At 28.2% G+C, this 25,168-nt stretch overlaps 1 protein-coding gene across 11 annotated transcripts in view; it reads left to right on the forward strand.

The window, feature by feature from the left end:
* Positions 1 to 4,036: 4,036 nt before the first annotated feature.
* LOC119670358 (smoothelin-like protein 1) overlaps positions 4,037 to 25,168 on the forward strand; it is a 59,075-nt gene continuing 37,943 nt past the window's right edge. For 2 of the 11 annotated variants that reach the window (XM_038080588.1, XM_038080596.1), the window contains exons 1-5: positions 4,044 to 4,246; positions 21,185 to 21,527; positions 21,737 to 24,355; positions 24,408 to 24,593; positions 24,712 to 24,990. In XM_038080588.1, coding sequence (XP_037936516.1) covers positions 21,284 to 21,527; positions 21,737 to 24,355; positions 24,408 to 24,593; positions 24,712 to 24,990 — 3,328 coding nt within the window. In that variant the 5' untranslated portion in view covers positions 4,044 to 4,246; positions 21,185 to 21,283. Of the gene's footprint in view, positions 4,247 to 21,184; positions 21,528 to 21,736; positions 24,356 to 24,407; positions 24,594 to 24,711; positions 24,991 to 25,168 lie in introns of all 11 variants that reach the window. The other 9 variants (XM_038080590.1, XM_038080587.1, XR_005251706.1 and 6 more) reach the window with 9 other exon arrangements.

A 25,168-nucleotide genomic window follows, 5' to 3' on the forward strand; every position in this document is an offset into this window, starting at 1 on the left:
TGACCCTTTTATCGCATTATTCTAGTAGTCGTATGGAACCGGCGATACACTAAACCCATAAACTTCTTATATATTTTGAACTACATTACGTGCCAATTTTTTGCAATGTAAACGCTTCTGTGTGTTACTGTGGTTTTGTGTGGGTGGTAAGCCAGATTAATATTCACTTGTTTTGCAAATTTTTTTTATGTTTTTGGGTCTTTGAGACTTTTTAATGGTTTTTTTCACACTGCCAAGCCCGTAAAACTCAAATGGCATCATTTGACAAATCAAATAAAGCAATAACGCCCAGTCTGATAATGTAAATTATTATTTTGGATGAACTTTATATAACATGTATTTATATACATATATGTCATAGGTATTGGGGAAAGTATTGATATTGTAAGATACGTATGTGGTGTGGAAAAATAACTATCCAGATATATTGATATTTACAGTAGCGTAAGGATTGCTATTAATTGCGAAATTACAATAATATTTTCAGTAGAGTAAGGATTGCTATTATTTACATAATTGAAATAACATTTTTAATGAAGTACGGATCAATATTCATTCTCATATGATTGTGGAAGAAGAGCGTTCTGGAAAAGTTTTTTTATAGTATTAAATTCTTTTTATCACAATAATGACATATCATATGCGAACATTAGCAAATTAATTTTTTAAATATATCATTAAAAATAATTCAAGAATGTAGACGAAGTATGAACTTACTAAGCAGTAGCTCTAATTTTAGTTCCCCAGACATTTTAATATAACAGGAAATAAGCCCGCATTTCGTTAGTTCTTAAATGGATTCCTATATTTTGGTGTAACAGGGTTTATTATGTGGGATATTTAATTCCCTCCCATAAGGCTTAAAAATATCCTTATGTACTCTAAAATTAGGGAAAACCGTGATTTGGCTAAAAAAAATTAATGGACCTGACCTATTATTAGCAATATTTTAATTAAAAATTTAGAACATTGTTTATATTAAATATAAATAATTTATTTAGAGAAAACAAAAAAAAATATTCTTCTTTTTTCATATTTCTTTTTACCTTTGATAACATTTCATGGATTTCATTGATTTGCGATGAAATTTAAATATAATTATTATATACAAATATAATTATCATATTTAAATTTATTTATTAATATTATTAAAATCAAAAATATGTTTATAAAATAATATCGTATAAACTTCTTCGGAGATTTGTTAATCGAACTTTGAAATTGTTATGTATCTAAAAGACTAATAGTGTCTAAAAGCAGATAGAACCATAATTGAAGAAATACAAATGGGAACAAAAAATGTATTTAGCAGACTTATTGAAAGATACTAACAAATGTTTACATAGTATTTTAAAAATATGTTTAGTAATAATTATTTCTAAACATTATTGCATTTTAAATAACTCAAGAACTGGAAGTAAGATCTATTGAGAGCAAGTTTCCTATACATATCACTATGATAAAATATACAGACTGAAAACGTTTGTTTTTCAATATCCAGATTTGTATACAATGATCTTTGGCATTATCTATATCTGATCGCTGTTAAATGACTAATATTATTTGAAGTCTGGTTTGTTGCGATAAAGTTTTTTTTATTAATAATCGTTCCAACGTCTAAGGTCAGGATATAAATACAGCTAATATTTCATAGCTAATCGTTTGTGAGCTACAAATACCACCTTCATCAGCATATAGCCTTGTTTAAATTTAAGTTTGAACTATAAAATTAAGAGTGTGCAAGATATCTATAAGTTTAATTTAGAAATGGTTATTTTAAAATATAGATTTTTAGCATTGATTTTTTTCCAATGATGAAACTTATTTTTTGCTAGGTGTATATCGCAAGAATGAAATTGTCTTAGCTCAATCACAAGTATGTATTAAATATGTTAATTTTAGAAATATAAAATGGATAACTCTGCACTCGTGTAATATATTTTAATCTGAAAATAATTACAAAGTAAACCTTAGCAATTTTTATAATTTAACAAGTAAACTTCGTGTTTAATTCACTCAGGTGAATTAGTGTATGAAAAATTGGAACATAAAGATTTTGGAATGAGAAGGAACAAAAGACAATAAAGATATTCTGGAGAACGATATAGGAAGTATGTATATACATACACATCAGGATCAAAAGACCACAAATTAGATGGATTGATATTGCAGAACGATGTGCTAAGTATAGTATATATACACATAAACATCTTGGAAGGAAGAAGGATTAAAACACCACAAACAAAATGGATCGATATTGTAAAGTACGATAAGCGGTTCAATTACCACAAGTACATATAAGTCGAAAGTAGTTGCGCAAAAACACAGCACTGCTTACAACCACTTTTCAAACACAATAACCTTAGCGTGAAGAACAGAAAGTTGATCTATAGCTAGAAATTCTGACTGGCACTACTCTATGGGTGTGTCGCATTTAGCAAAGCTGCCAACTTTACTATCCAGAAGCTGCAAGTTGCTCAAAGTTAGGCTCTCCAAAGACTCTTTAAAGTGCCTTGGCACATCCGCACAAATAACATGCTAAGAGACTTTATAATAGACCCGGTCAAAAAATACATATGGGACAGAGCGCTGAAGGTATTCGTAAAAACCGACAGAATAATCTCTAGCCACACGGGGCGGTACACAGATCTTAGATCAGTCATTGAATAATCGCGAAGCTTTTGAGGAATACATAAATTAGTCAGTGAGAAGTGTGGGTCTCTGCAGAAAACCCCCAACTATCAAAGAGTATAAGTACCCAGATGCACTAACTCGAAAAAGACTCAAAAAAGAACAAACAATATGGATCAATACTGTAAAGAACGATATGCGAAATATGGAATATTTTGAGTAAAATCTTAAAGAAAAATCTAGCTCACAATGCGCTGTAATATTAAAAACATTAATATTCCGTTATGCACAATTATCAATATATAAAAAATAATAATTATCTATTGTCTTCTTATTCACAGACTAGCAACAAGTTATTATATGTGAATGCTTTTATTATTCTTTATTTTATTCCGCATACATCATAAATAATTATAGCTTTTGTTCAAATTGAGTAAACCACAACTTAATTAATTAAATAATATAAAAAACTTAAATCATTATTCTTAATGTATTAATTGTTTTAATGCAATTCAAGAAAATTTCAATTATAAGATAACGTCATTAATAGTTATATTATAACTACTACTACTAAATTAAATATTTAAAATTATACGAATTGCTAGATAGATCTATTAAAGTTTAAAAACAAAAATAAATGTGTATAAATATGTATATATATATATAAATTAGTTAAACTTTTATATATTTTAGCACTTTTTTATACATTTTTTTTTATTACGTTACGACTATTTCAGTTTTTTTTTAATTTTAAAAAAATTAATTTAATTTTTTTCTAATCTCAGTGTATAAAATTACTAATTGATACTTATTTTAATATTCCTCAGTTTTATACATTTGAGTCGAACTCAATAACTCGTACGCCTCGGCTTTAACTTTATTTGTGTTATTTTTTGTTAAAAAAATTTAATATGTTTTTCGAATTGTTAATAATGCTGATTGTGGGCAAATCTGTAAAGATAAAAAAAATAAACAAAAACAAAAAAAAAACACAAAAAAAACGATAACAACTTATTTTTGCAAACAGTAAACAAAAAAAGCAATGTTTTTGTTGTACGAGCATTTCATATACGGTCAGATCAGAACAGATCCGAACAGATCACTTGAATTTCACTCAAAACGCTTCAAGCCGCATAGAAAGCCAAAACACAACTCACTCAATGGTTGAAGTAAACTCTGATTTCTGAACACCGTCAGCGGTTAATTAGCAGCTGCGATACGTTGGACTTGATTTCTTTCTAACCTTTTAGTCAGTCTAACTTTGGTGCTCGTTCGATGTGATCGTGTTTTGTGCTTTAAACGAATTTTGAAAAAAGGTTTCATACCTAGCGCTTATTAAAAACGAATTACGAAATAATTTAAAAATAAATCAGTATTAAAAATTACTTGTATATTAAACAACAAAAAAAAAAAAAATTAAAAGTTTCAAAAGCGAAAAAAAAGTTCGTGTTGCTTTATCTCTATTTACTTTTTTTGTCTTTGGTTCAAAGTGACTTATTGTGTATTTGAAGCTCGTAGAATTGTTTTCGTTTTGTGGTTCCACCGGTAAAATATTTGTGAAATCGTAAACGTCTCCGCAAGAAAACAAAAACTTTTATAAAAAATTTTGCAAAAGGTTAGTAAAGGTGGTGGTCAAAAGATACGAAAAAGCATCGTTAAGAGACACCGGAGATATTTCAAAATGACAGTAAAGACGTGTCAATGAATATATCGTATATTCACTATATACTTAATAAAAATTAATAAAAAAAAAAATACAACAATAAAAAAATAAGATTCATTATGATGACATCATAAAGGAATTTTTAAATTTCACGTCAATAACACGTATCTGGTTTAAATTTTTTTCTAAATTGTTTGTCGTACTACCGCCAAGTCAAGTTAAGATACATTTAACACGTAATTTAGCATTTTTGAAATTTGCAATGAATAATAATTTGCTGATGAGTTGTTTATAACATAAATTATTTAATTAATAACCGTTTACTATAAAAAAAAAACAACTACTTAACATATATTTATAAACACTTGTCTTACTATTTTTATTTTACAAAGATACCATTTAACAAAGGTTTTCTAAATTAATCTTATCACATATTTAAGTGCAATAAAATAAATTGTTGATAATTTTTATCCGTGGGAAATAGTTGAAAAACTTTAATTCACCCCATAAAAATATTATTTGCTAATATAAAATTAAAATAAACAAAAAATTTTTAATTATATATATAAGTCAGAAATAGTTACATTATATTTGTGAGTGATTCTCTAACATATACTAAATACAATATTTCTGAGTCCGTAGCGCTTTCCTTGTTATTAAATGTTGTCACTTCTAGTGATTTAATGTTTGGTAGTAGTCTTGTAAAAAGGACTTCTGTAATATGTGTATTTCTAATTCAAGACTTATGTGTCTCGTAAAAAGTAGTAGTCTTGTAAAAAGGACTTCTGTAATATGTCTATTTCTAATTCAAGACTTATGTGTATCACTTTAATCGATTTATACCTGTAATATTCTTCAAAAAATGGTTTTAAAAAAGCTTAGAGAGCTTGATAGTGTTTTTTTTTTTCGTTTGGCAGAGGTTGTAAAGAACGTCGGCTACAAACTTAAATCAAAAAGTATTTAACATCCTTCGAAAAATGGCTTCACATAAATTGTAGAATAGATTTTTCAAAGCACAATAACTGAGAGCATGATAGTTCCTTTTTTTCTTCTTAGCAGATGTCGTCTATTACGAATTTAAATATCTGTGAGCACCTGAAGTTAGGTAATGCTCAGTTACAAGGCACATAATATTATTGATTTGAATCATGCCTAGTTAATTATTTTTCTAGTTCATCGTCTTCTTTTTTTCTTGATGAAATGCGAATTTTACTGTCTAAAGCACATTTACTCAATAGTTTCTGTGATCACTGGTGATACACTGTAACACTTGGGTGAACCACTGATTTATGATAATGACTTATTCAGGTGATTTAACAAGAATATAGTTGGCAGCATATCTTTCTGATGGAATAAATATAGCATTTGTCTTAAGAAAATTTAATTCTGAATTAACCACAGAATACACAAACAGTTTCAGCGCTCAAAAAAAAATAGCTAGATGTAATTATATAATTATAAGAACTATAATTGACTTTCCTAGTAGTCAATATCATAATACAAGTGACACATTAGTTCTTTAGACGTAGATAAGTCGTAGATAGATGGTCACATTTTTTTTAGTTTAAGCCAGCGATGTCGAACATATCTAATGTGTCTCATATATAAATAAATATAATACAGCGTTGGTATGTGAGCACGTAAATAAAGCCTTGGTGAGTATTTTAAGTGGAACAAATTTAATATAACGAATTTTTTTAGTTATACCAATATTTGGACATGCCAAAATTTTAATTACAAAATAATTGTAATATTTGGCAGGCGCTTAAAAAACAGTTCGGTATCACTTGTAGAGGTACAAGTGATCTTATCTTGCTACTTAGTTGTGCTTTTTTGAGGTAATACAAAGTCACAGATTTACAGATATTGAATGTTATGTGAATACCTATAATTACCTATTTAGGTTATTATAACCCATATATGGCTGTACCAAAATTTAATTGTTACACAAACGCTTATCATATAAAATATTTATCATATATTTAAAAATTTAAAAATATTTTTCCAATTATTTAAAAATCTTAAAAGTTAAATTTGATAAGAATGATAAGAAATTTCTTTAAAGAATGAAGAAACTGCTTTCTAAACCAACCTATAGTACATATGTCGAAATAAGATATATTTTTAGGTTGTCTACCCACGAATTGTTTACTAAAGTGTTCAGAGTAATCATCAAAGATATATTCCTCCTCATTAAAGTACAAATATGTTCTCTAATCTTGGATAATAGATCAACTGTTAAAAATTCATACTTGTGATATAATAAGAGCAGATCATTGATTGTATTTTTGAACACTAACATTTTTTGTTCATTGTTTTAAACTGACCTCAATTAAATTGGAGTTAGCAATAAGTTTCTGATACTTCTTAATAATCATGTATTATATTTATTTCTTCAGTGGCATAATAATTCACTTTCGTGTATTTGAATTAGACAACCAATTATGTGAGAACATTTTAAATTAATAGATTTTGATGTTATTTCTAGCTTCAAGTATATGGATATCTAAAATCAAAAAAATAATATTCAGGTATAAAATAGAGCTCAGCAAAAACCATATTTTCCATATGTCAAAAGTCAATTGCTTAGAGTTGAGCTCAAATGAATGCTAAAAACTTCAGTGAAATTACATAAATCAATCAAATATTATTGTATTTCTTATAAAAATTTTAAATTTAAGGTAATTCAAAAAAAAAAAGAATTTACTTCAAACAATTGTTTTTGAATTCTTTTAAATTCCGTGGTGAATCATTTCATTCCACGGATGTTTTGACCCATTTAAGTAACTCAATATATGGCAATTCGTTATAATTCTTTGATAAATTAATTCTCACAAAATCTTTTAGTCATATTTTAAATTTTTGCAAATTTTTTTGATGAAAATATACAAAAATTTAAATGAGATAAGAATTCAACCAAATTTGTATATAAATTATATACTTATAATGATGTTACACACATAAGTCTTGACTACTTAATAATATAATTTAATATAATCATAATCAAAATTAGTGTTACTTTTTTGGTAACTAATTATTATGTTAATAATAGGAAACCGTTGGATGTGTTTAAAGATGATTATTAAATTCGTTTCTTTAAGATTACTTTTAAAGCAATTTAGTTATACCTATATCTATTTCGTGATAGATCTATTTAAGGTCAAAAAAAGCTATTTAGGACGTATGTCATCAATGTGAACAGATGTTTTAACTATTTTGAATTTTTAGATACTCGTACGTGGTATAGTAAGAAAACGAAAACTTATAATTTTTATTATTGTGATTAAAATATTGCATTAAAAATTGATATTTAAAAATTTAATTAAACATCGAATTATAAACTAGATAGATAAGTTTGTCAAATCAACAAATCATTTCATTTTGAAGATTAATGAAACCACAACATAAAGAGCTTTATATGAAGTCATAGATATATTTTAGAGTTAATGAAAGTGCCTAAATTAAAATCTTTATATATTAAATTTTGCTTTCTTTTAAGTTAATGAAATTATCTAAATTAAAATTTTTAAGTATTAATGAACTTTAAATGGTATTAGATAGAAATAGAAATGGTGTATGAAAATAGACCTTTGAAATTAATTTCTATAGATTTCTATAGTTTTAAATTAGTTTACGATAAACAAAAGTATCAGATAAAATCGATATCATATGTGCAATATTCATAATTTCAAAAGTCATGATCTGAAATTTTATATATATTAGGTTATATTATAAATATTTATTGTTTATTATTATACAATTTATTGTTTAAACAGAAAATTAGCAAAACTTCAAACACTACTATCAGCCAGCTAGAAATTGCACAAAGCCAGGCTCTGAGAAGACTTTTCAAAGTACCGTGGTACATTAGGAAGAATGATATCCTCAGGGACCTCAAGATTGATCCCATCAAAAAATACATAAAGGATAGAGCCCTGAAATTATTTGCGAAAACTGACAGACTTATCAACACCGCGTTATTAAATCTCAAAATGTTTACAGACTTCTCGGTGAGGTATGAGATCAATTATTGCTTAGTCTGATGAGGTGATAAGCAATAATCCAGTCAAGGGATTCTGAAAATACCTCGAGTTAAAAAAGAGTAAAAGTGCTCAAGTGCACTGGCTCAAATAGCTTCAACATAATATAAGTGATTACTGACAAGTGCCCAACGTAGATAGTTATTGTTGATTTTATTTTATATTAAAATGAAAGTCCCCTTATAAGATCATAGATCCAATCTAGTCCATGTATGAAACTATAAATATTAAATATTAAGTTTTAAAGAAAGCACTTTTTAAAAAATGTAAAAAATATTATTCTTTAACGCTCTCGGTTACCTTAAGAACTGTCAACCGGTATTTATTATATTTTATTGTATTTATATAAAGAATTTTTAATGCAGCGAGTATAAATAATCACAAAATGCGTTATCTTACCTTAAAGGTGATAAAATATATTTTTAATTGTTTATTTTAGACAAGCATATGTTAAAAATACAACAGTTTATAAGTAATTGATCTATACAGCTAATTATTTAATGTAATTATAATTTTTTTTTTATAATTATCAGTAGTTATATATTATATTATAATTAGGTAAATATTTTGTGCATAAGTGATAATGAAGTAGAAAAGGCATAAAAGTTGTTATTTAAATTTTATTTAAATATATATGTATATATATATACTTGCAATATGTTTTTGAGATAAATACCTCTATGACTATTTTACTTTATTATCGTATACATAAAAAATATTTAAATAATTGTAATGTAATATAAACATATAGATCATATATAATATTTTTGACTCAATTTATTCTCAAATAATTTTTATCTTTTAATATTCCGTTGATTGCTTTGCGGAGCAGAGGTTAGTTATCTGTAAATGGTTCGATGTTAATTTAGCGGTTAATTTATTTGTTGTAGGAGTTAACTTGACTAGTTCGCAATAAATTTCAATCAACTGTAATAATGTTAAGTATTCTGTACAATATAAAGAAAATAAATAAAAACTTTAAATTAAAAAGTAATAAAAAATGATATGAGCAATAAAAACATAAAAGAAAATGTCAAGCAAACAAGTCTATATAGTTTTAAAATTCATATGTAATTTGCAATGACAGTCTTTCCATTATGATGTCATTATATACCCGCACTTAAAATAACCAGTATTTAGTAGTTTTTCTTATAAATAAAATTTTATTTAATTATAATTAATTATGTATTGTTTAGTAAAATTCTATTGAAAAATGCAACCATATCATAATTGAAGTTAATAATCATACTATTTATTACCAAATTGCTTATTTTGAAGACAGCTAGAATCGTAATAATATATATACATTATTACTATGTATAACATATAGTAGTATTTTTTCAGATTTTAATGTAATTTTTATTTAGTATACAGTTCACATTTCGCCAGTAGGTGTAAAATACAAGATCATACAAATGTTCTTCATAGGTCATATTACTGTACGGGATAATATTGAGATAATCTTCGATAACTTACCGGCACATTGCTAACAATAACTCGGTCATAACTTGACTAATGTTTGTTTTCAAAGCGCCGAGAGTTTGAAGTTTATCTTTACAAACACGATCCTTTGCGTAACCTTAAGAAAACTAACTCCAGTCGTGACAAACCGCATTATCTTGTTAACCAATTCACATCAACACAATGGGAAATTACAAGTCTAGAAAGTTTTTCACTTCAAAAAAATTTTAATCGGATGTAGCCATTATAGTGATGAGAATTGACAGTTTCGTCACAAGTTCGTCTTTTTCAAAAGAAAGTACGAGCTATTCAATCCACAAATGTTTATAATATTCTTTATGTTATAAAGAGCTATTCAATTTAAACATATGGAGAGTAATTTTCGATAAAATATCTCACGAATGAAAACGAATAGTTTTAGGGTTAGATATAGGAGAGTAGTAATTACTAATGTAATAAAAAAAGTGAACCCAATAGAGTCGACACTACTCTCAGATAAAAGTGCTCATTTTGACAATAAAAAGGCATATTTAAAAAATATTTGTTATATAGCACAATAACTGTATTAATTATAATTTATTTGATTTGTCACTGTATACTTTGATATCAATTTGAAAGAATTGGTCTATCGAGTTCTATCGATTTATAGCATATACCTATTTAGAAAATTTCTAATACATTCTTTACTATTGTTCTGCACTCAGTAGAAAGCATTACATTGATCTGATTTTTGGTACAAGTTTTTTCAATTAATATCTGAATTACCTGATAGAGGTCCCAACTTCACCAAATTTTCAAAATTTTTAATTATTTTATTCTTATTAATAAAATAGTTTTTCTAGGTCACTGAATATTTAAGCCTATCTTTATAATAGTTTGTTATTAATTATTGTTTTAATAACAGAAAAAGTTTGAATGTGATTAAAGATGATTATTAAATTTGTTTCTTTAAGATTACTTTATAAAAGCAATTTAGTTATATATCTATTTCGTGATAGAGCTATTTAAGGTTAACAAAGCTATTTAGGACATAAAGATCTAAAGCACCTAATAGAGGTCTCAACTTCACCAAAATTTTCAAAATATGTAATTATATTATTCTTATTAATAAAATACTTTTTCTAAGTCATTGAAGATTTAAACCCATCTTTGTAATAATAACTATATAAGAAACAAAAAATCATTATGTATGTATTAATACAACTACTTTATAATTATAATTATATTATATACTGAGTTATAGGAGCACTAATAACTGAATCTCATATTCAGGCTTATTAAGTTTAGTGTTTATTCATACGAAAAAATATTTTAATAGACATGTAGTAGTATATCTAACAGATTAAGATAAAGATGATATATTTTTTTGCAAGTATTTCAAAATAATTTAAAATATTTTTCATGGTCATCACATCAAATAGACTAATTAGATATAAATAATTATTTTTGCATGTACTCATATAATAGAATTTCTTACAAATTTGAAATTAAAAAACCTTTAGGGAAAATATATTTAAATTTATTTAATTATTAATTATTTATAATATATGAGTATGGTAAGAAAACGTAACAGAGAATACCTCAAAGCGAAATCTGATTCTTCCTTTTATGGTTAAACTTAAAGTGAAGGGCAATTAGTTTCATAAAAATAAAAAAAGCAAACAGACGTACGTTGTTTTTACACAATATTACAACCTTATTTAACAAATTACTTATGGCTATTTCAATTTGTAAAGCAATTAATATGGAGCAGTAGCACTACTATTTTTATATATAATTGATCTAATTACTAACTCAGTTTTAATTTTCGTAATTTTTATTGTTTTTTCTTCTTGGTCATTAACTCCTACACTACTTTTTCAATAATTTCGAGTAATTTGTGTTTGTTTTAAGCGTAAAATTATTATTATAATTTAGATTTATATCTTCTTTATTGAAGGTTTATACATCACAGTTTATACGAATTTTCAGGGACAAATTTAGCCATTTTAATCAGGATATATTTAGAACGGCAATTTAATTTAAAATGGTTTATTATATAGTAGTACATGTACATATATTATAAAATATGTGTAAAATGTTAATATTGTATATAAAATGGATCACATGAATTTAGGTACCAGATATGGATCTATAAAGATGTCTTAAACACTTAACAACATTTTCTATTAAATAAGTATGAGAATTTTTCTTGACTTTTAATTAATCACATTTTTTATTATTATATTAATTATATATACTTCTTTAGAGGCAGACTCTGCCAACTCTATTTATATAAATTATATAGCGTTTAGGTTACTTAATAAAAGTGTATTGTGTTTACAGCAAACTCTCAAATTACTTGTATTCATATCTATCCAGAAAATTTCAATAATTTAAAAATAAATTTCATCTTATTAAATAGTCATGCTACAGTAATAATAAATTTATATACATACCTATATATACATACCAAAAATAAAAGTTGCCATCATTAACATTTTACCTATTTCATTTTAGATCAATTATAGCAAGATAAAGGGGTTGCTAATGTTCTAAGTATCTTTTGAGATTTAAACAGTTAAGAACAGTATTTGCTTCCTTTCTTACATGCTAGTGTAGGTCTTAGAAACGAGTGTCCAGTTTTTTCCTAATTTTCCCTAACCATCAGTATAATACTTTTCTTAATTTCTCTAACCATTAGCTCCCAACCTATATCAACATTTTTAATGTAACCTGGTAGTTTGAAGAAATCTAGAAGAACTTTATTATGGATGTCTTGAATTATATTAAAGTTATGTTTACTGACGCCACTGCATGTTTGTGTTCCATAATGCTTGACCGATTTTAATATCTGATTATTAATAGGAATAACTTTATATGAAGCCAACTTCAAGTTCTGTTCAATAAGCCAATTTAGATAATATAATAATAATAATAATAGTGCTGTTATATAGTTGTGCTTTTTGATAAAGTGTGCATATTTATATAATCACTCTTTATTTAAGTTGTAGCACCGAAGACATTATCAGACCTGATGCCTCGGAAATGGTTTAACTATTTTTATCTCAGTAGTAGCATGCGGAGCTTGTTTGCTCATGATAATAAGATGATGATGTTCAATTTTCTAAATTTAGCTTCACACAATAATGCTTCGCAATAATAAGAATCAGCTGAAATTTTACAGAATATCGAAGAAATTAAAAGGCCTGATTTTTCGATAATGCATTAACTCGGTAACGTTAGAAAATTGTATTACTTTACCGAATTACTGAGCAATGTCTGCATACCCCGTATGTTATCTCGAGCTGTTGATCATCGACGGGTGTTATATTGTATGTAATAAATATGACATAAAATAAGTGAGTCATATCTCATTCGCTTTATGAAAGTATAGAAAAGTAAAATGAAATACATTGAGATACATATAGTACTGATGGTGCTAATATACACATCTGCATAAACCAGAAGCGTGCAATAGTCGGATATGAGAGAAATTTATAACTAAAAACTAAGCATAACTAATTAATAATAAGAGCTTACTATATAACTAAGAATATAACTTTGTTGACTTAACATATATAGTAACATATATTGGGATATGTCGTGCACTACTTTTTTTCTACATGGCATTTTACTTAAAAGACAAGATAGTTTTGGATTGGATTTTATCGAATTTATTATTAGTAAAAGTTTAGAGGTGAAGTCGCCCAACAGGTCAAATCGCCCTTAAAGGTTTGTGAATAAAGTCCAGTACTGAATCTAGAGAAGAATTCTTAATCTGTTCTGGTGACAGAAGTTCCATATGCAACAAGTTTCTTCTGACCGTTATTAAAGCTGGAGAGTCACAAAGAATATGCATGATAGTTTCCTCATCTTCGAAGCATAGTCTGTATTCCGAATTAGCAGATAATTGTAATTTATGAATTTGATCGTATAGATAAATATCAAATATGAAATCATACACAGTTGTTTTATTAGGAGATATAGATAATCTCAATAATTAATTTTTTATTTTCATTAATTTAAATCAACTTTTAAGATACTGCAATAAAAAAGTGTTGTCCCTTAATGTATTTAAATAATTAAGTAAATAAATAAATAAATATAAAACTTTGTACTAAGATTCTCATCATTAAACCTAAATATTGAATTTGCTGTTAGTTTTCAGATAATTATAATTATTAAGATTTATTTACAGCATAAATTTTAAATAAAATTTATTTTTTACAATAGTAGGCCGTGTGCGAGTTCGTGTAAATTGATGGTAAATTGAGGGAATTAGTAAATTATGTCGGTATGGCAGCGAATGTTGATATTTAGCGAATGTTGAATTTCGAGTAGAGTATAGAAGATAAAAATTAGGTAAATTAGGTGTTACCATTGTGAAAATTTTATAACATGTTTAATAAATAAATAAATAAACTTGAAAACTTTTATCCAAAAATAAGAAATAAATCCAATAAATAAATATTTACATAAGTGCAGTGCAAAAAATCACTAGAAAATTTCAATTTACTTTACCTCAATTTACTCGAACTCGCACAAAGCTGTAATGAGTGTATAGTATTATATATTCGTTTATAAGTATTTACCTTCGTTGAGGCAGTGAAATTGAATTAACATAAAGGCACTTCAGAACTGAGAAGTACGAGGGAATATTGCTGAAATGAAAGCGAAAAGAATCGTTATATGTAAATTAGGTTATTTTTTAAAAATTCATGAATTATTTATTTGAATTTCAATCGCTTCATAAATGTTGCCCATTTAACGAGTTCAATTTGTATTCTTTTCAGACACCTAGTTTTTGGTTCATTAAAATAATAAATAAAATTAGTATAAAATATATATAGTATTAAATTTAATATATTCGTATGTACTATATTATAACATATTTTTCGCAATTAGGTCATTTTCTATGTCATTTTCTCTGTCACATTTTTTTGAATAATTTTTTTTTAATAGTTAATTGTTATTGCAATTAATAACAATTTGTTTATTTGTTGATTACAATAATTCAATGTCAATTCCCTGTTCACATGTATGATGACGTGATTGAAACGACTTTGCAGCTCCAACACACCACAATTCCGCAATGCGATTCGCTCTTGAATTTCGTGCTGAGGCAGGTGATGTTCGAATTTTTGCTGCAATTAAATTTGGTTTAATTTATGACAAAACCACGCACATAATTTTTGAAGTCAATTCAATTAAATAATAAAAATACGTGTAAACTACAATAAAATTGCCAAATATTTTGACCTCGAAATGACACGAAAGACACGAGAGCCACGACAGCTATTCATCAGCAACAAAAGCGTACGCCAACAACAGTACCTCGTAAAGAGCAGAACGGTCGGCAATCGCAATAAAATCTTTAAAATTTCACATTTAAATCAAGATTTTTAGACGTTAACAGGTTTGAACCTCACAGGCTTACGCGATCTAAAATCGCATGTGAAAAGGTACGAATTCTACATGAACAATTTATCACTTCAGACATTTTTAGAAATTACGTCATTAGCGGTTTGTGCAAATGTCGTCTTATTCAATGATTTTCAGATATTTGCATCCAAATATAATATTAAAAAATATATCTATATACATATATATTCAATAAATAGAAATCTTTTGTCTGTATTTGGCTTTTGTTAATAACTTCAGTTTTGGTCAAAAAACTTTATTTTTATTTGTGAAAGTTAATAGCATTTTGTTGAGACAATAAAACTATACATTCGATTTGTTTCTATAGGGAAATATTAGTTTGTAGCATTTTTTTATTGCAATTGGAGACGCTACTTTGAGATAGTTATATATAGCAAACCCACAAATATATGTACTCATTTTTTATATTGTATAATGTCGTAATCTACGGGTCAGAAATTAATATTGATCTCATAAAGAATTGTTAGAATTTATTATCTAACCTGAATTAATTGTTGAAATAGTGTCGATCTTAATGACATGATTTAAATTATAAATATGGAAACTTAATAACGCTGAATGTTAGCCCTAAAAACGTCATTGAAAAGTTAAAGTTCAAATTTCTTGGTCGTTATTAACGACGTTATTATTATTGTGAAAAAGGTGCACTGCGACCAAAAAGTTCTATTGTGCCCCTTAGTCAGATTAGAGTGTTTCTCCAAGTCCGATATCTTTAATGAAAGAGAGTATAGAGCATATCTTTCTTAGCGTAATTGAAAAGTTAAATATCAATTTGCTTGGAAATTATTAATGACGTTATTATTATTGTGAAAAGGAATAGTGCACTGCGACCTTAAAGATCTATTGTGCCCCTTAGTCGGATTAGAGTCTGTCTCCAAGTCTGATATCTTTAATGAAAGACAGTATAGTGCACATCTTTTCTAGTATTGAATCCTATAAGCGTCATTGAAAAGTTAAATGTCAATTTGCTTGGAAATTATTAATGACGTTATTATTATTGTGAAAATGGGTAGTACACTGTGACCTAAAAGATCTATTGTGTGCCCCTTACTCAGATTAGAGTGTTTCTCCAAATCCGATTTCTTTAATAAAAGACAGTTAGAGCCTATCTTTCCTAGTCTTAAGTCCATAAAATTCCCTTCTAGGTGTTTCTTCCGCTTGTGCATCAGTGCCGGGCACTTCCCAAGCAAATGGTATGCAGTTTCTTTCTCTTCTCTAAAGTATCTGCAGTCTGGAGTAGATTGAATTCCTGTTTTCGTGAATTCCTAACTTCGTTAGAATTATTCAGATCCATGTAGATTATTCAAACTACAGTAATTAATAACGTTACTGTTGACAGTTTTTAGAAAGCATTCCTCTCGTAATATTTACATGGATTTCTGAAATGGTGAGAGTAATTTTAGCAATTAAAGAGTAAAACCACATAAACAAATATTGCCAATATTTTTCTACCTTTCATTTTCTTTGGCGGAAACCATCGACACTTATACCATGACGTGATGTTCTACCTCATGACTAAAATTCACATGGTAAAGTTGCATTCTACTGTATATCCCAATTCGATATTCCACAAACATTTTCGGCTCCTTTTGAGGAAGTGAAGAACATATCGAAGAAAATCAATAAAACTCGAGTATTGGAGAATGAGACAATAGCATAGAAAACATTTTATGGTGCCAACAATCTCCAACCAAAGTGAACATAAATTCCATATAAAGTTAACTAAGTGGCGTGAACAGTGATTGCATCAAATAGATGTCTACAATCTGCATGACATGAAATGACAAGAAAATCTATATCCTTTCCTCTGACTTCAAGTAAGATTATTTTGAGGCAGCCATTGTGATTTTGCCATTTATTGTTTGATTTAGATTAGATGGAATGCTTGAACTTGTGGTAATTAAATCCAAACTACTATTTTCAAATACTTTTTTAATTTCTTTTTGGGAATTTTAATGCATGATTCAATTTTATTAAATGCTAAATTTGTTTAAAAAAAGAAGCAGTAGTTAAAATGTTTTTGAAATTAAGAAAATTTGAAATTTAATATTTAATGAAATGAATTCTTGGACTGATCATACAGCTATTTTATATACTAACAAATATTCATCATCAGTAGTCTAACATATCTATACTCGTACATATCGTCGTTTAATTGTCAGCACACAAATTTTGGATTGCAAGTGTTGGGAGTTGCATACGTTCAAATTTATATCGTGGACTCGCGTGTTTACTCATCAAATCCAAAGTACACTTAACATATACTGGATTCACACGACAGTTTTATTTGTCAGTTTTAGACAATTGTTGCTGTCAATTTCAGCTGTCAATTACAGCTATCAATTGTTGTTTCTTCCAAACTAAAATGAAAATTTTTGATAGCCAAAATTACAAACAAAACTCTAGAGTGAATCCACTATTATTTTGCGTTAAATTTCGAGTTTTGCCATTTTTTGTTGCTTATTCGTCAATTGCACTTTCTGTACTTTTTTGAGAATAAACACATAAACCACCGTTATATATAAAGTGTTGTTTTTTTATTATGTTTTTTTTTATTATTGTGTCATATGGTCAATTAAGAAATATTTCCGTATCTTTAATCTTGAAACTATCTATGATTAATAGAAAATGTTGTATTAGTAAAGACGAATGATGATTTTGGCAGCTAAGATAATTAAAATAAAATTAATCAAAATAAGCAAAATGTAATATTCAATAAAATTATCAACTTAGAAAAAAAAATTATGATTTTTCAAACCCAGTTTTTCAAGTTCTTCACTAATAGAATAGATAAATTACGCGTATGTATCAATCTAATACTTATAGGTGTATCATAGGTATATGAGTATTACGCTTACCTAAGAGTATATAAGTATAAATAATATTTCTTAACAAAAGAAAATATGTCACATATAGCATATATAAAATATATCAAACTCTTTAGCTACATTTTTTTATTAGCTGAAATCTATTTTATAGGACTTTTTCACAAAAATTTAAATGAAATATTTGAACACATTCGTCTATTCTTTTCCATTTGTTCTTTTTTACAAGAACATTAACTCTAAATGAGAACAGGTAAACAGATTATCATAAATAATATTACTAAGAAATACACTTTGCAATGTATCTCAATATTTGTATCTTCATATTTTTGTTATTGTTTATTAGTTTTTTCTGTTTGTTTTGTTTGTTTTTCTTAATTGTTTATATTTTGTTTTTTCCTGTGTCGAAAGATTTTTTTTAAATTGGTGATATCATTTCAGTCTTTAATTCAAATAAATTTGAAACTGAAATGATAATTTTTTCTATACACAAAACAATTGTAAAGTTTAAAGATTGTTTGAAAAAAAAAGTTTATCATTTTATTTATGAAATTTGTCAAAAATAGATTTTGTTAAATTTTTTCGCTGTTATCTGTTTGAATTAAAAATATCGAAGACATCATTTTTGGCAAACCTTACCTTATCTTAATAATTATCAATTGCTTTCAATTAATTTATAGCACTCGCAATAGTCTCCGAGGAGACTTTGAACAACTATTGTTTCAATTATTTTGTCATGCAAAATTTATAAAGTCATTAATGTCAATTATAGTGCACATACGTATATTTGTTACATACATAAATGCCGTACTTGATTTTAAGTGATTGATTATAGAATTGCTAAATAAATAAATAAAAATTTGATATGAAATCATATAAATATATTTGACTATTTAATTATTACAATCTACAGATTTTTTAATTTATTAATTAAATTAATTTCAATGACCTCAGATTCAGATTTATGTAAATTAATCAATTAACAATTTTCAAGATAAAAATTGTTTTTCTGCAGTATAATTAATATCTTGTTAATCTAGATAAAGCTCACCAGAAGAGTCAACAAAATGTGCCCTTATAACTTACAAATGTCAGTCTAAAGTTTTCTAAAAGTAAAAATCTAAAAAAAAAGTAACATTAACTTTTCTCTCACACAGATGACTTTGATACAAATTAATAAGAGAATAAATTAAATCAATCGATTGGCTTAAAAATACTATTTCTTACCAGTTATATATATAAGTTTCTTTCAAATAGATTGATAAATAAACAGATATATGTTTGTAAACACGAAAGTTTAGAGGACCTTTTAGGAATAAATTTTCAAGCACTTGTCGTAAAAACTGGAGAAATCGTATATAAGAGTACAAGTAGAAGAGTTCTACTACTAATATATAGAAGTCTTGCTCGACCTTCAGTTCAAGCGGTTCAACAGTTCATTGTGACTAAACTGATGGACTGATTATACTATCAAATATGATAGTATAAGTAGAAGATTTCTACTACTCATATATAGAAGTCTTGCTCGAGCTTTAATTCAAGCAGTACAACAGTTCAGTGTGATTTACAGTCCGTCAGAATTAACATAAACTATGTGTTACTATACACAGACTGTTTTCTAATCAGACACCATAAATGCAGGGTTCATTTCTTGGGTTCAAGAATTGAATAACGTTGTGGGTCAAAGAAAAGTTTATCAGTAAAAAATCCTTACACTTAAAAACACTAATAAACAATGTACGATCAATTATATGGTATATACGAATTAGAAAATGTTAATAACATTAATTAATAATAATTCATAATTACAGAAAAGTCTATCAGTGAAAAATCCTTACATTTAAAAACCCAAATATCTGAGAAATTATTTGAATTATTTGAAAAATGTATCGTTAATTAGAGTATTACTACTTATATGATCTAGGAAATTTGTACCTAGATCTTTAAAAAAAAATGCTTGATACAATTAATAATATCTTGAAATTAAACTTAAAATACCATCAATAGGCCTCTTGTAGTGCAATACTCCTATGTCTTCACTTGACCCATTTGTTCATAAATTTTTCAAAGGTTGATTGAGATTTAGGCTTAATTCCTTCAAAGAATTCTCTTTAATTGCAGCAATAGAGTCAATTACGGATATAAAAAAACTTAGTAAAGGATAAATGAGCTACATGCTACAGTCAGCCTATAAAAAATGTGTGAAGAATGGAATCAAGGGTTAACATTGTAGTAATGCTGTGTTTTATCTTAAGGACGATAATATAATCGTACATATAAATTCATTAATGATCACATTTTGTTATATTTAATAATTCCTGGAACTTTTTGCATAAAGTGTATATTTGCGATTACTTGATAGTTGTTCCTATTAAGTTAGCGAAATTATTAATAAACATTATAAATTATATAGATTTCATAACATTATAAAATAATATTAGCAACTAAATTTTACTTAATTTTTTATTAAGCATTAGTTGAAACAAATATATGAAACAAATTTTTTATACCTTATGGTTACCGGTATTACAAAAAGTCAGGTCATTTTAATATAGTGTTTCAAAATTTTTTTAACTATTACTTAACAAGTAAATAACCTAATCTTTATTCTGAGAGTTCTTCCTATATTAAATCGATCGGAATACACGTGCATTCAATATTTAATTGTTGGTTACCGAATTACTCTGTTTTATTTATAATAACTTTATGACGTGGCTATTGATATTTTTTTAGTTAATCAATCTTAATGCATTAGGTAACCAAAAGACACAGCTCATCATAAGAATAGCTTTCAGCTAATAAGTAAATATCGTTACGTAGAAAATTACTAGACGTTGGGGTGATGCATTACAAATGTTCCATTACTTAATATGGAAAGAGAATCAGTGAACAACACGCGCGTGGGATTTTCTCAAACTAAATTCGTAATACATTTACCTCTTAATTATTCTATTTTTATATGTACACTTTATTGTTACTAATACTACAGAATTTATAAACTTAAACTGGTAAAATATTGCACTTATCCAAGGTTGTCATCTGTATTTTATTTTATATTTGCAAATACAATAAATCAAACTTATTGCTGTTATTAATCGAAATTTATTATAAATCATTACTGTTTATTGATCTATTTGCAGTGGCTACAGACCGAAGACGTTAATCGAAAAAAGGAGATACGTTCGCATTTATTCAAACTACGTGAATCACGCTTAAGAGATTTATATCAAAGTGACATCATGTCTCAGCCAAATTTTGGTAAGGATCCTTTAACTCCATCACATGGCGACTCTTTGGTTGATCAGAGTTTCGAGAGTTTAAAATCGAAAGAGATACGTGATTCGATGAGTCCAACACATGATATGAATTTTCACTCGCTTACATTGAAACACCCGAATACAACTGGTTGGGATGTGCAAACTTCCTCTGAAGTTAGTCCCGATGGACGTGCTTATCGTTCTGAAACGTTGGCAACCACTGATGGTAATTATTTAATATTTATAATAAAATTATTTATTGAAATATTTTTATACTTTGTACATATATATAGACTAAACAAAAATAAACATAAAATATTATTTAAAAAAAAATAAACATGTATATATATATCTTACATAAATGAACTTATTATGTAATTTTATACAAATTTGACACTAAAATAAATTTTAAATAAAATTAAAAAAAATTTACAGGCGTTGAAAAAATTAATGGTGGCACGGCTGAATTTAAAGGACGTAACGAACAACGTTCTAGCGCTTCCCATCAGGGAGACGATAAGAATTTTGTAAAAAAGGCTTCCGAAAGCTCAAACACGCACTTACAGGAGAAAGTTGTAATAGGTGATGAAAATTCTGGCCGCACCGAAATGAAGATGAGTTCAACAAGCACATCTTCATCATCGCAGGTGATATCATCATCAACGGTAGAATACGATGATGAGCATATGCCAAGCGGAAACAGATATTTAACGGATAATACAAGTCGTCACCAGTTGCAGAACGAGCATAATAGAATGCAGCGCTTGCAGGAGGAAGAATATCGTCAAAGAGAACAACGACAACGCCAACAACAGCAACAGCAACAGCAACAACAACAACACGAGTTTGAACAAAGACAACGTTTGGAAAATCAAACTACTTCCACCCAGCAGCGTCAACAACAGTACAGTCAAGAGTATAATACTAATCGTGAAGAAACTAGCACCAGTCGCAATGTTGAGACTCAAAATCGTTACGAAGAAAATAAACGCTATGTTGATATGGATAAGGCCTCACCAGAATATCAGCGACAAGTTCAATACTTAATGTCCCAACCAGGTGAAATAATTTCAAATACTGTTGAATATCCCAAACCAAATGTTAAAATGATTACAACTGTAAAACGACTACCTGATGGTACTATTGTGAAAAACAAACGTTACGAAACGGAGGAATTACGTCCAACTAATGAACATACTCATCAACGTAGCACAACTACTACAAATCAGAGTTCAACTCAGCGAAAGAATGAAAGACACGTAGAAGAACAAGAAAACACTCGCAACAGGCAGCAAGTCATACGTGAAACTGACGATTATGTAACTCAAAAAAGTTCTCCAAATAGACGTCCCAATGCCGATGTTGTCGATAATATTGAAACCACACACCATCGTGACCACGATAGGAGTTCAAATAAACAACAGTTAGTAGAATCATATCCTCAAGACCAATACACCGATGATGTTACAAATATCACAAAATCATTTTCTACAGTAAAAAAATCTAGCCGACGTTTTTCAACAGAAACAACATCAGAAAGTATTGAAGAAATTGATGATCATTCACCCAGAAACAAACCAATAAGAAGTGGTCGCCCAACTGAAGATTTTTCAACTCATGGCTTTCCCTCAGTGAAACCAAATAAACCAACACAGGAGTATCCTACAGATAGACCACATTCAGCAACTCCATCTAATGACTTTAGCACACAGGGGTTTCCTTCAGTGAAACCAAATAAAATGACACAAGAATATCCAACCCAACGTCCACATCCAGTTAATGAATTAGACATGTACGTAGTTCAAGATTCAAGGCGAAACACTGAGTCAAGTCCACGTAACTTAACGAAAAATACAGATGATGATGTAGTGGTTGTGAGTTCCGAGTCTACACGTAATTTCAAACATAAAACAAATAGTGAGCGCACTATTGAAACGGAAGTCGTAACATCTGGTAGTGATCGTACTAAACAAATTGAGTCAACAACTACAAATAAATCGGAAGATTATTCCCATGGTTTTCCATCGGTGAAAGGCTCTTCACCATTACGTGAAATATCTCCAAGACAAGGAACGCCAACACGTCAAACTCAACCAAATGATGATTTTTCAACACATGGTTTTCCATCTGTACGATCGCCAACAAAAGGGGCACCAGATTATACTACACATGGTTTTCCGTCGTCACGTGATGTTATTAAATCCAATAAAAATATCATCGTGACTCCTTCATCTAGAGGTGAAGAAGTAATAACAATAAGTTCTGAAAGAACAAAAAATGCTAAACACAATACTACATCAGAACGAATTATCGAAATGGAAGTTGCTACAGATGATGATTATACATCATCTAGACCTGGAAATCAAAATAAAAATAAACCAGAAGATTTTTCTACACATGGATTTCCTTCTGTTAAAGATAAAACACCGACGAGGGAATTTTCTCCAAGACATGATGAATATATACCAAAATCTCCAACTAAAACTCCAGATTATTCTACTCATGGGTTTCCATCAGCAAAAGACAGCAACAAACCTAGATCTGTAGCACCTCGTCATAGTCCAACTACCACAACATCAACTGTAAAAAAACCTTCAGCTGAATCGGCACAAAAACTTATACAGAAAGAGAAAGAAGTAGATGCCGCACATAGAGCTTTCGCAGCTTCGTTACGTAGTTCATCACCAATCGATAATAACAGACGCGATAGTTATTCCGATCATCATAGGCAAACACCACGTTCAAGTGTTTCTTCTGCTAGAACAACACCCAGACGCGAATTGCGAGAAGGATCTCATGATAGCGCAGCACCATCCGAACATAGTCGAATCAGTTCTACTACAGTGACACGTCAATCTCCAACAAAAACTACTGGTAAAACTGTTGTTACAAAGCATACTGTTGTTAAAACTAAAAACACGAATGGTTCTAATGAAACAATCGATTTAACACCACAGCGTTCCACAAAGTCACCTTCGCCGAGCAAGACCACAATTACGACCACTACAAAAACTACTACTACTAAAAAATTACCTGCCGAAGTGCCAAAACCAGGTACGAACTAAATTCCTTTATTATTGTTTATAAACGGATATCTATCCTTCAGATAACCAGTTTACTAAGCCAGCTGAAAATTTATTTCCTATTAACGAACCACTAACAATTACAAAATCTAACTTCACCGCAAACGATGCCAGTTTCGAAAGAAACGAGGCAGTCGAGGCGCCATGTATTAAGAAAAAATTTTATCTAGTCGGTCCGTCCGATAAAGTTTCCAATAAATCAATAGATGGTAAGAGCATAAGTTAATAAATCGCTTGCCAAAAATATCTAACAATTTTTCTTTCACTATTTCTTACAAAACACAACTGCTTTATCTGTTTATATGCTATGTATCTATCGAATCGAAGAGCTTATAGTAAATAATTTTCCGGCACAACCACAACTATCTGAAATAGAAAACCAAACAAATAATGACAGTAAAATGACGAACACAACAACAACAAATACAACTATACAAAACACTGACGGTGTCGAAAAAAGTACAGAAAGAACCGATACCGAAAGAACTGAGGCACCAATCACAACAACAAAAACAACAACAGTTTCAACAGCGAACAAACCAGAAAATGAAGACCTTACCAAGCATGTGACCACTGCCAATAACCAAGAGCAGCTATTGTTGCATGGTATGCCATAATCTAACAATAATCTCTTATATAAATGTAAACGTAGTGTGTATGTAACAAAACAGTAACAAAGTAACAAAAAGTAGTTTGGAAATCTTAGACTAATCCATTAATACCAAAAGTACACGTAGTATAATCATTAAAGAGTGTTTATTAGTATAATAGCTGTAATTTCCAA

The sequence above is a fragment of the Teleopsis dalmanni genome, chromosome 1 (assembly GCF_002237135.1).
Source record: "Teleopsis dalmanni isolate 2A chromosome 1, ASM223713v2, whole genome shotgun sequence".
In the NCBI taxonomy this organism is placed as follows: Eukaryota; Metazoa; Arthropoda; class Insecta; order Diptera; family Diopsidae; genus Teleopsis; species Teleopsis dalmanni.